This window comes from Gopherus flavomarginatus, chromosome 4, assembly GCF_025201925.1.
Source record: "Gopherus flavomarginatus isolate rGopFla2 chromosome 4, rGopFla2.mat.asm, whole genome shotgun sequence".
In the NCBI taxonomy this organism is placed as follows: domain Eukaryota; kingdom Metazoa; phylum Chordata; order Testudines; family Testudinidae; genus Gopherus; species Gopherus flavomarginatus.
The window spans coordinates 19,225,381-19,238,158 of NC_066620.1; the positions used below are offsets into that span (position 1 = coordinate 19,225,381).

The 12,778-nt window shown below is 47.2% G+C and overlaps 1 protein-coding gene across 2 annotated transcripts in view; it reads left to right on the plus strand.

The window, feature by feature from the left end:
• The window catches only part of APLF (aprataxin and PNKP like factor), a 120,294-nt gene that overhangs the window by 19,868 nt on the left and 87,648 nt on the right, over nucleotides 1–12,778 (plus strand). The window contains exon 3 of one of the 2 annotated variants that reach the window (XM_050952136.1): nucleotides 8,898–8,975. The exons of the other annotated variant lie outside the window; for it this stretch is intronic. Coding sequence (XP_050808093.1) covers nucleotides 8,898–8,975 — 78 coding nt within the window. The remainder of the gene's footprint in view (nucleotides 1–8,897; nucleotides 8,976–12,778) is intronic. 2 annotated transcript variants of the gene reach the window in all.

Here is a 12,778-nt window from a genome sequence, read left to right on the forward strand (position 1 = left end):
TTCAAGGGTCAGTCTCTTCCTTTTGTTCCAAAAGTCCAGGCCAGATTTATAGCCAGAATATTTCTAGGTATTACTGTCTAGTCTAGATATTAGACTATACTATATTTTATAAATTATTTCTACAGTACCTTTCAGAATAGTGTCTTCATTATATCAACAAATAGGGAAAGGAAAAATAAAATATATCAATAGGTCTGTCAGTTTTCCCACAAGTCATTTGGGTGTTTGCATGTAGCATTGTTTTATTCTTGTGCATAACAGGAGGTTCTCTTTGCTAATGTTGCTTTACTTTTAAGATCAAATCCGTTGATATGACTGGTAAAATGTTAGTGCTAATACACTTTTCCAAAGTGGAAACAGCTGCTGTTGCAGTTAATGCTCACTCTTATTTTCACTAAGATAATCAAACTTTAAACCTACCATTAAAATTGAAATCTAATGCTAAAAATTAAAGCTAGATTCTGAATCTGATTTTAAACTTCAAATCTAGGGAGTGAGAGAATCCAAAAAGAATCTAATAGTTTCTTTTCAGCTGAAGATATTCTATTTAAATATACCATCTGAACGATGTAGCAAGGGCTTGTCCAGCAGTGCACAGATTTCTAAGGCAAGTGCTGTCCCATTTACCAATGCATTATTCTAAACATGACTGAATGAAAACCTTTTCGAGAGGCACAGCATACTGTGGTGTTACTGCACATAGAATTAAATATATGTTTTTACACTGAATGCTGGCCAAACAGTTGGGATGTATCCAGAGAAAAATGTGTTATGTATTGGCACAGCAGAGATTCCACTCAGCTTTTGGTGACCGTCTCTCCACAGCTTTGCATTCAAGAATATAAAATAGCTTTTGAACTGAGGGAATGGTGTTGGTTCCTAAATTGCATATTATACCCTTTAGGTAGTATATAATTTCAGGACTGACTGTTTCTAAAGCAGTATGGTACTGTGGGACAGAGTTTTGTTTCAAGTCTGTTCAGCTGTTGAGTAGAGGCTAAATATTTCTCAGAGCAAGATAAGTGACTGAATTTTGGTATGCTGACTTGCTAGCAGTAAACAAATTACTGTGACATCAGGATATAATGATTAATGGCTTTATTGAAAATTGGCGATTTGGGAAATAAAATTCAAAGAACAGGATGTATAAATATCTTTCCCAACTATTCCCAGAGTAATAGCCATATGAACTAGGACAGATTTTAACATTTGTTGAAATGAACGAATCAAACTGTGAATGTTCTCTGACAAGGCTATTTGTTGATGGGTTGCTCTTCTACGGGAGCATTGGACTCTCTAACTCCCTCCCATACATCTGAAGTCATAACTGTGATAGGATCAGGCCAGATGGCTACAGGAGAGTGATAGAAGGCAGATATATTAGTCCCAGGTTCAGTAGATCCCTTTTCCCTGGGTAAGGTAACAGGGGCAGTTCCAGAACAAGGAGGAACTTGCTGGAACCAGCTAAGGCAGGCAGGCTAATTAGGACACCTGGAGCCACTTAAGAAGAAACTGCTAGAATCAATTAGAACAGGCTGGCTAATCAGGATACCTTAGTTAAAAAGGACCTTGCTTCAGTTTTTGTAGTGTGCATGCGAGGAGCTGGGAGCAAGAGGCACTAGGAGCTGAGAGTGAGAAGACATATTGCTGGAAGACTGAGGAGTACATGCATTATCAGACACCAGGAGAAAGGTCCTGTGGTGAGGATAAAAAAAGTGTTGGGTGAAGGCCACGGGGAAGTAGCCCAGGGAGTTGTAGCTGTTGCACAGCTGTACCAAGAGGCACTCTAGACAGGTGCAGTCCACAGGGCCCTGGGCTGGAATCCAGAGTAGAGGGCAGGCCCAGCTTCCCCCCAAACCTCCCAACTCCTGATTGGACACAGGAGGAATTGACCTGGACTGTGGCTTCCACCAGAGGGGAAGGCCTCTGGGCTGTTTCCTGACCCATACGGTCAGGAATCTCTGAGGCGAGGAAATCGGCCAATAAGTGCAGGACCCACCAAGGTGGAGGAGGAACTTTGTCACAACTGGTGTCAGGAGTGGAATGTGGTGTGCACGGTGCGATGGAAGAAGGAGGATGATTAAAAAAAAAATGGAGAGGGTTTTATTTTATTTTTTTTTCCCCAATGGATGACTTAGTACGGGCATTGATACAAGCAACGGCGGCCCAGCAGGAGGCTGCCCGTGTCCAGGCAGCCACCCAACAGGAGGCAGTGCGGCTGCAGCAAGAGACTAATTGTCTGCTGATGGACCAGGCTGCTCAGGACCGAGCTATGTAGCAAGAACTGGTAAACTAGGTAAAGACCCTTACAGAGCTGAACCGCAATCATGATGGGATGCAGATCACACGGCCCAGCTATTGGCCGCAGAAAATGACGCGAGAGGATGATGTAGAGGCATACCTTCTGGCCTTTGAGAAGACAGTCCTACGGGAGGCCTGGCCTCAAGATCAGTGGTCTGGCACCCTTGCCCCATTCCTGTGTGGGGAGGCCTAGAAGGCCTACCATGATCTGCCTGAAGAAGCTGTGGCAGACTACCTCCAGCTGAAAGCAGAGATTCTGGCCAGATCTGGAGTAACTACCGCAGTACGGGCCCAGTGGTATCACGAGTGGAGGTACCAGGAAGACAAAACCCCACAATCCCTATTGTATGACCTCATCCAGCTCGCACGAAAGTGGTTGTGAACGGAATCCTGGAGTCTGGAAGAGATACTAGAGGTTCAGGTCATCAACTGATACATGAGGGGACTACCGCCAGACCTCCGCACCTGGGTAAGCCAGAACGAACCCTCCATCTCAGATGAGGTTGCCGCACTGGTAGAGAGGCGAAGGACAGCTAGGGAGCTGACCCGACCAGCTAAGGAAGAAGCACCCCGGGTTAAACGAGCAGCACCAAGCCCTAGAGCTCGGGTGACTGGGCCACCAGGAGGGCCCAGGTGGAAAAAGAGAGGGGCTGAAGGCTCACCAGAAGCCACAAAGAGTTGGAACACTGAGGGAGAAGAGGATCGTGATGTTAGACTGCCCAAACCAAGAGACCGGGGAATGCCTAAGGCCCCATACAGATGTTATGCCTGCGGGGAGTGGGGACATATAGCTGCACAGTGTCCCAATGCCGAGGAGCCTATGCAGTGTAACCTGGGGAACTGGGCAGACCCATGCTCCCAAATCCACTTTGTGGGGGTCTCATTAACCCCACATATGTACACCAGACCAGTGAAACTAAATGGGGTAGAGACCACGGCACTGGTTGATTCGGGGAGTGCTATCACTCTTATCTCAGGGAAGCTCGTGAAGCGTCATCAGCTGCTGCAGGCTAAACTTACGGGGATAACATGTGTCCATGGGACAGTTAATTACTACCCCACCATCCCAGTAAAAATTGAGATCCAAGGGATCACTACTGAGGTAGCAGCAGGTGTAGTCCCTAAACTCCTGTACCCGGTGCTCATAGGGAGGGATTTGGAGGGATTCCCAGGGTTTGGAGACTTACTCCCAGAAGGGGAATTGGAGAAAGATGAGAACCCTGAAATTAGTGAGGCATCCACAGCAGACTGTCAACCCCCAATCTTTTTTGAAATATCCCCAGATTTGTTCTCCACTCCCAGACAGGGTAGAAAGATGAAAAGGGAAAGAAGGGCAGCTAAGGCCTTGGGAACCCGAACGCTGACCCAAAGCCAGAGAGTTGCTCTCGTCAGTAGGCGGGCCCGAGCAGCTGAAAAAGAGGCCACCCCGGAGGGCGAAGCACCCAAGTCTGACCCCCACTCTAATGCCTCTGAACCAGTAGAGGCAACAGAGACTGGGCCCCTAGATCTCGGGCAGATTAGCCCTGGGAGAGGAAATTTTGGATGGGACCATGCAGAAGACCCAAGGTACGACAACATTAGGAAGGAGGTGACTGGAATAGACGGGGTCCCCATGGAAGGGAGAACCCAGGGACCAGGACCCTACTTCATAATGAAGAAGGATCTCTTATACCGGGTTGCACCAGAACAGGGGCAGAAGGTACAGCAGATCCTAGTACCTCAAAAACACGAGAATGCTGTATTAAGTCTTGCCCATAGTCATCTTTTTGGCGGTAGAGAAAACCCTGGCACGGGTCCTGCGACGGTTCTTCTGGCCTGGAGTACATGAAGAAATGCGGAGGTACTGTGCGTCCTGCCTGGAGTGTCAGCTGCACCGTCCTCACTTGAGGGCACCTTTAGTATCCCTTCCCATCATAGAGGTCCCCTTCGAGCGAATAGCCATGGACCTAGTGGAAACCCTGGAGAAGACGGCTCGGGGCCACCAATATATACTTGTTGTTTTGGACTATGCTACTTGCTACCCAGAAGCCATCCCCCTGCAGAACATGGCCTCTAAAACGATAGCCAAAGAGCCGGTGGGGATCTTTGCTGAGTGGGCTACTGAAGGAGATATTAATGGACCAAGAAACCCTATTTATGTTGAAGCTAATGAAGGACCTCTGTACGCTGCTTCATGTACATAAACCTGAGAACTTACGTCTATCATCCGCAGACTGACGGGTTGGAGAAAGGTTTAACAGAACCCTCAAGGCTATGATAAAGAAGGTGGTAAGTCAGGACGGGAAAGACTGGGACACCCTACTCCCTTACCTTATGCTTGCTATCCGAGAGGTACCTCAGGCCTCAACTGGGTTTTCCCCCTTCGAGTTATTATACAGGTGTCACCTCTGTGACATACTAGATATTGCCAAAGAGATCTAGGAAGAGGAACCCAATGAGGAGAGAAATATGATAGAACATGTATTGCAGATGCAAGACTGGATAGCCTGGGTCATTTGGAAAAGGCACAGGAGGCCCAGTGAACCTATTACAATTGCCAGGCAAAAGTCCAACAGTTCCAACCAGAGGATCAGGTGATGGTATTGTTACCCATGGCAGAAAGCAAGCTTCTGGCCCAATGGCAGGGGCCCTATGAGGTGGTTGAACCCGTGGGGGAAGTAACCTACAAGGTGCAGCAGCCAGGACGCTGGAAACAAGATCTGATTTATCACATTAACCTCTTGAAACCTTGGCACCAGCAAGAGGCATGTGTGTGGTGGCCCAAGAGGCCCCAATCCAGGGAAATAATCTACCTGAGCAGATCAGGATATCCCCTGATCTGACACCGAACCAGAAGGAGGAGGTAACTGAGATGATCAGCTGGTACCAGGAAGAGTTTTCAACGAAACCAGGCCGGACTACCAAAGCATATCGCCACATTATCACAGACTCTGGGGCAAAGGTAACTTTAAGGCCCTACCGGGTCCCAGCAGCAAAAAGGGAGGAGATCAAGGCTGAGGTAAAAAGGATGTTGGAACTAGGAGTCATTGAAGAATCCCACAGTCAATGGTCGAGTCCGATTGTGTTGGTGCCCAAACCCGATGGCACCACTAGATTTTTGTACTGACTTTCGCCAGCTGAATCAGATATCCAAATTTGACGCATACCCCGCATTGATGAGTTAGTTGACCACCTGGGCAATGCCTAGTTTTTGACAACCCTTGATTTAACAAAGGGATACTGGCAGATTCCCCTTGACAAAGATTCAAAAGAAAAGACGGCATTCTCTACACTAGAGGGTCTGTTTCAATAAACCATTCTTCCTTTTGGACTGCATGGGGCACCTGCCCCCATCCAGCGTCTCATGGACAAGCTTCTGCAGCCCCATAATGGTTATGCAGCTGCTTACCTGGATGGTGTAATTATCCATACTCGTGACTGGGAGACCCACTTGGAAAAGGTGGAAGCGGTTCTTGGTGCACTAAGGCAGGCCGGCCTCACAGCCAAGCATGCTATAGGGATAGCTGAGGCTAAATACCAGTACAGGGGCAGAAGGTACAGCAGATCCTTTGTCACATAACCTAGAGCAGGAGTTCTCAAACTGGAGTTGGGACCCCTCAAGGGGTCACAGGGCTATTACATGAGGGGGTCACGAGCTGTCATCCTCCACCCCAAGCCCTGCTTTGCCTCCAACATTTATAATGGTGTTAAATATATAAACACGTGTTTTTAATTTATAAGATGGGGGTCGAACTCAGAGGCTTGCTATGTGAATGGGGTCACCAGTAAAAAAGTTTAAGAACCACTGACCTAGAGACATGAATGTCCAATTTTTTTATAATTGGAGATATACCAATCTCCTAGAACTGGAAGGGACCTTGAAAGGTCATGGAGTCCAGCCCCCTGCCTTCACTAGCAGGACCAAGTACTGATTTTGCCCCAGATCTGTAAGTGGCCCCCTCAAGGACTGAACTCACAACCCTGCATTTAGCAGGCCAACGCTCAAACCACTGAGCTATCCCTCCCCTTGTGTAGCTCTATATGACTATGACATTACCCAGCGTACAATCCGGACTGATAAACAGCTGTGTCCCCATAGTTCTCTCACCTGGGGTGTCTTTTACACTGCTTTGCTGAGAGCTACCATTCCTAGTCTGCTCTGTCTCAACCTCCAGCAGGTAAATTACTCCCAATTATACTCTGTGTGCTACTGTCAGCCACTCTTGAATTACACTGCATAGCAATGCCAGCAGATTCGCAGTCTTTCCCTCTGGCTATGGCTACACTTGAAATTTCAAAGATCTGCCGCGGCAGCGCTTTGAAGTGTGAGTGTAGTCGGAGCGCCAGCGCTGGGAGAGAGCTCTCCCAGCGCTGCACGTAAACCACATCCCTTACGGGTGTAGCTTCCAGCACTGGGAGCCGCGCTTCCAGCGCTGCGGCACTGATTACACTGAGGCTTTACAGCGCTGTATCTTGCAGCGCTCAGAGGGGTGTTTTTTCACACCCCTGAGCGCGAAAGTTGCAGCGCTGTAAAGTGCCAGTTTAGCCATGGCCTCAGAAATATACATCTTGTACTGCCCAGCTCTCTCCTGGACAATAGAAGCTCATAAGGTCTGTCACTTTATTAATGGAAAATAATATGCACAAATCCTGTTATCTGAAATGGAGTTTCCCAGACAGTTCAGTCTAAACACACTGGTTTAGATAAAACAAGTTTAATTAACTACAAAAGAGAGATTTTAAGTGATTACAAGTAATGAAGCATAAAAGTCAAATTTGTTACAAGAAAATAAAAGTAAATCTCAACTAATGCCTAACTTAACAAGCTAGAGTGAATTCATAGCAAAGATCTCCTTCACCACATGTTTTAGCAGTCTTACAGGCTAAATCTTTTAGTCAGGATCCCTCCCCCAGTCCAAAGCTGTTCCCTTTGTTCTTCAGGTGTTGTAGATGCTGTGGGTAAAGCTAAAGGAGGAATAAGTTGGAGCATCTCCTCTCTTTCCTTTTATCGTCCTTTCTCTTCTTTGAGAATCGTCTCCAGCTGAGATTCAGGAGACATAAAGTCTGTGTGAACCTGAACCCCCAGCTGTTTTTATCAAAATGTAGATTTCTGCTCACATCATATTTCCTGCCAAAGAATGGCCAGTTAACCAGGTGATAGTCCATTTGATTTGTTGCCACCGGGCTGAGGCGTTGGATAACCTTTTGCCTCTGGGTGGTTTGTGACTCTTCCCCAGACTCAGAACATAGTGTTAGTAATATTTTGCAGTAGAATCCTGTAACTTTACATAGTGTTGCCACATATTTTGCCAAGAGTTTTCAAGGGATACACAAGGTATACTTTGTATGAAATTTATCATAGTCACGTAAACGTGGTGAACATACGGGTATAGACTGTCCCCCATTTCATGCAATTTTAATTGGTTGATGTGCATATTTGAAAATAACTAATAACTATAAACTTCCCTTTAGAAAAAATGTCAATTCAAAGCTAGTGAAGACAATGGTGTGACAGCCCTGATGTATGAAATTCTTTATGGACAAGTTTTCCGTTGCTGTGCCAGCATCCCTTAAGACTAGTCTAGGGCAGGGCATATTCTCTAAAGCAGTGGTTCTCAAATGTATTTGATTGGGCCCCCCTTCTGTGTGTCTGTAGTCATTTACGCCCCTCCCCCAAGTACATGTACCACCATGCAGCTCTGTAGGGAGAGAGGAGAGTAGTGGCTGCTGGCTGGGCGCCCAGCTGTGAAGGCAGCGCACACCAGCAGCAGCGCAGAAGTAAGGTGGCAATGTAGAAAGTGACATTCATCAATATCACTTTTCACAGCAGACTTAGTGCCCCATTGTCACCCTTATTTCTGTGCTGCTGCTGCCACTCTGGGGCTGAAAGCTGGAGCTCTGCCGCCTCTAGGTGAGACATGAGGGGAAAGAGAGGCTGAGCTGCCTCATAGTGAGGGAGTGGGGGAAGGAGAGCACCACCCTGATGAAGGATTGATTGGGCAGGAGAGAAGAGAGCTCTGGGTGAACAGGGCTCTGGCTTTCTCTTTGACCCCTGTCTCCTGAGTGTGCATGGCCCTTCTGCCACCTGGGGCCAACAGCCAGAGCTTTAAAAATAAAACAAGGCGGGGCGGGGGAGCACAGAGCCTCACCTTCCTTGACACATTCCTGTGCATCCTTTGGGAGCGCCCCCCCCCATAGTCTGAGAACCACTGCCCTAGACCAGTGGGTCTCAACCTATTTTCTTGTTGTGTGTTTTCAGTGATCTGCAAACATATGCTACAATGAAGTCCCCATCCTGTTCTTAAAGGGGCAGCTCCTATTAACTGAGCTACATGCTATTTTTCATTGTATTTCTAACATAACATCCCAATTCATTTCTTTTGCATTACAAAATTATTGCTGTTACAGGGACTTCACATTCTTCACAGGAATCTGCATCTACTCATATGTATAATTTGTTTATACTACATATAAAATGCTACACTAAAAGAACATGAAGTTTGCCAAGTTAAGCACTCGGACTTGGAAATGACTGAATTAAATTTGCCTGAGCATTATGATACAGTATATACTTAAATGATTGCATACTATTTTTTTTCTCCTGTGTGGTTGGTTAGCAAGATTTGGACCCAGGATCTTCGGATGCACAGCACACACTTCTTCCACTTGAGCTGAAGAAGCAACTAGAAAGCAAAGTAGGCTAATGGAGATTAGAGGAAAATGGCACAATTTGCTAGTGTGCTACACAACTATTTGTGATAACCAGCATGCAAATGGTGTATCAGGATTACAGTGTTATCTTCCTGCTTTTGGGAGCTGAGTGTTTAGTGGTTAGAGCAGTGTTTACAGGTGGAGTAACCAAGCTCATAGAGCTGGGACAGTCATTCTGAAAAACAGTGGGGCCTGTGAGATAGCATTTGGCACTTTCACAGTAGAGACCTAGGTTCTATTCCCAGCTCTGTCAGAACTGACTTTGTGGAACTTGTACAACTTCTCACTTTGTAAAAGGTTGTTCGGGGGAATGCTAGGTGTTTGCCTCCTCTGATTATAGGACTTGTCTACACTGGCAAGTCTCTGCACAGTAAAGCAGCTTTTTCTGCTCAAACTGCAGACGTGTACACACTGCCAAGCCATTTTGTGTGCAGAAACTCCTCAGTTGCTGCGCTGCAAAAAAGCCACCTCGACGAGAGTCGTAAGGCTATTTTCTCAGAGGCTCCACCGCTCTACTGCCAGTGTAGACACATGATTTTTTTCTGCGCTGTAGTTGGCCTCTGGGGCTGGTCCCATAATGCCTCAAGTGACCGCTTTGCTCATTGTTTTGAACTCAGCTGCCCTGGAGACATGCGTCCCTCCCCTTGACAGCTATTGTGTGCTGTGCTGATCTGCTCCAGGACACAAAGCAAACCATTAATGTGGAATGCTCGTGTTGTTGAACACAGAGGGGTATGGGTGTGAGAGAGAGAGAGAGAGACAGCTGTGCAGAGAGCCCAGGGAGAGAGATGGGGGCTGAAGTTGTGGTTTCTCCCTCCCTCTGCCTCAAGACAGGTTGATTCCTGCTGCTGTCTGAACTTACAAGACAGCATGCTGACACGTTCTGTCCCCCAAAACAGTCTCTCTCTCCCCCGCCTTCAATTGAAAGCAGCTGGCAATGTACTAGGATGCCCATAGAACAATGAGATTGGGAAACGTGCATCATGTGATGCTGTGCCTTCCTCATGAGGCATTGCAAACCCTTCCCTAAGCACCCTGCTGCCAGTTGCACAGTGGGATAGCTACCACAATGTACTGCGGTCTTTGCCGTTGCAAGAGCTGCTAATGCGGATGCACTCCAACTTCACAAGGAGCACAATGTGAACATGCAACAGCAGTTTAATTCCAGCATTTTAATAAGTGTTATAACTTGTGGTGCAGAAACTTGCCATTGTAGTCATACCCTTAGAGGTGTGAGGGAGGCTTTGATCAGTAATTAGGATTGTGACATGTGCAGCAATACTAACAGCACTCAGCTGAAGAAATGAGACAAAACCCATGTGTGATGGGTTCCCCCTGGAACTGGGGTACCACTGAGCCCCCCAGACCCACTAGCCTGGGTTTCCTTTACACTGTACTGCTGTGACCACTCTGCCAAGCTCTCTCCCAGGCTCCAGCACACACACACACACACAGGTAGGGACACACCCGGCTGCAGTACATAACAGACGCTGAGATCAACTCTGCATGGGGAGGCTACAGCTAAGGAACTGTCCAGCTACTCAAGTGCATATCCCCCTCTGGAGTGTAAACTCAAAATTATACAGTGTAAGCTCATGAAATTTGCCCCCTCCCTCAGTGTGGAGAAAGATATGCAACAGCTTTCTTCCCCAAGTTATAGCTCCCTCACGCTGGTTTTAGACAAAGCAAAATGAGTGTATTAACTAGAAAAGATAGCTTTTAAGAGATAATGGATAGCAAACAGATCAAAGGAGATTACGTAGCAAATGAACAAAACATACAAACTAAGCTTAATATACTAAAGAGACTGGATGGGGTAGCAAATTCCCACCTAAATAATGATTCAGGCAGGCTGCAGAGATTCTTAAGGGGCCGGCTGCACTTGCTTACAGCTTAAAAATCCCAGGTATTCCTTTCACATGCTAAAAAATCCCTTTAGTTTGGGTCCAGCACTTCCCCCAGCTCAGTCTTTGTTCCTTAGGCATTTCCAGGAGTCTCCATGAATGAGGACTCAATGAAGAACAACAGTGACGTCACTCCTCTGACTTAAATAGCTTTTGCACAGAGTGGGAACCGTTTGTCTCAAAACTTTTGTTCCCACACCAGTCAGTGGAAAAACACTGGTATTCCAAGATGGAGTCCAGTACCAAGTGAGCTGGTTAATGTTCCTGTAGCGCCACAGTAGCCATTGCTCGGAGGCCATTTGTATCCTCCTCAGGAAGATCCCCAGATGGGAAATAAGCTCCTTCTAAGGCCAGTTGTTCTCCCTGATTGTTCATTAACATAAATGGACCCTTCCCAGCCTGGGGTGATGAGTTGTATGGGCTTGTGGTGCCCGGACGACAGCAAATTCAGGGCCCAGTGGGCCCAGCTCCACGAGTGTTCGGGGCTGGGTCTCTCACCCAGCCTTATCTGGTGCCCCTGCACGCATCGTCCAGTCCCGCCTACTGCCCCTTCATGCCTCCTCCGGAGTGTTCCTCAGCCTTGCCTACTGCCCCTGCATGCCTCCTCTGGCAGCCCCCCCCCTCCGGCAGGCAACTTGGATAGGGGGTGGGGCTTATCCTGGCTAGACTTCCTGAGCAGCAGCCTGGGGAGGCTAGGGAGGGCCCCCCTTCCCCGGAGCCCCGTGCCCTGCACCCTGTTCCGCACCCCAACCCTCTGTCCCACCCCAGATCTCGCACCCAGCACTCAAACTCTCCCTTGCACCCAGCACCTCAACCCCCCTGCACCAGCTCAGAGCCTGCACCCAGCACCCAAACTCCCTCCCAGAGCCCACACCCCTCCCACACTCAAACTCTCTCCCAGAGCCTGCACCCCATACCCCTTCCTGCCTCAGCCCAGAGCACCCAAACTCCATCCCAGAGCCTGCATCCGTCCTGCACCCAAACTTCCTCCCAGAACCTACACCCCAAACCCCCTCCCAGAGCCTTAAGCAGGTGTGGGGGGCGGGGGCAAGACTTGCACCCATTCTAGGTACCACCAAAAATTATACGAACCTGCTGCCCCTGTTCCCAGCCAGCCACTTAGACTGACTATCTTTTGCCTAGTGAGTGTTCTGATACAGACACATAGTCAATATTCCTAACTTCCGATACAAAAATGATACCTGCATACAAATAAGATAATCATTTTCATATTCATAAATCATAACCTTTCCAATGATATGTCACATGACCTTTCTTTTGTAAAATACATTAGAATTATGCCATAATATATCAGAGTAATATCACCGTGAAGAATATGGGGTGCAGTGTCACACCAGGCTCTCCTGTCTCTCCATCCAATTTACTTTCCCCTGAGCTAAAGGGTGGTTAGTGGTGAAGGGTCTCCTCCACAAATGTGACATTTGGCCTGAGATATGGGCAGGAATGACAGTGCTGCCAAATGTGTTGTGTCACACCAAATGCATACTACTTGGCAGGACTGTAGAGAATATGAGATCAGTTGAGTCTCATAAGGTAGAAGAGGTGGAAGAAGACTGCAGAGGGATAGAAGTATCCCTTTTCCGTGACTTAAAAAAAAGTGGCCAATAGGAGATCAGTCAGTATGGAATGAGATTCTTCAAATCCATGTAGGACTAAGCGGGAAGGAGTCTCCCCAACTGCTGTATTGATTTGGAGTTTAGTGGCAAGGAAGGAGCTTGGTTTATTAGATTATTGTTGAACAAAGCACAAATTGTGATAGTGTCTTTTTATTTTTAGATGTAACTTATTTTAACCACTTGAAAAATAAATGGCATGGACAGCAAAAGATCACACATGAACTGTCAGGTTTTTTTTTAAGTAAT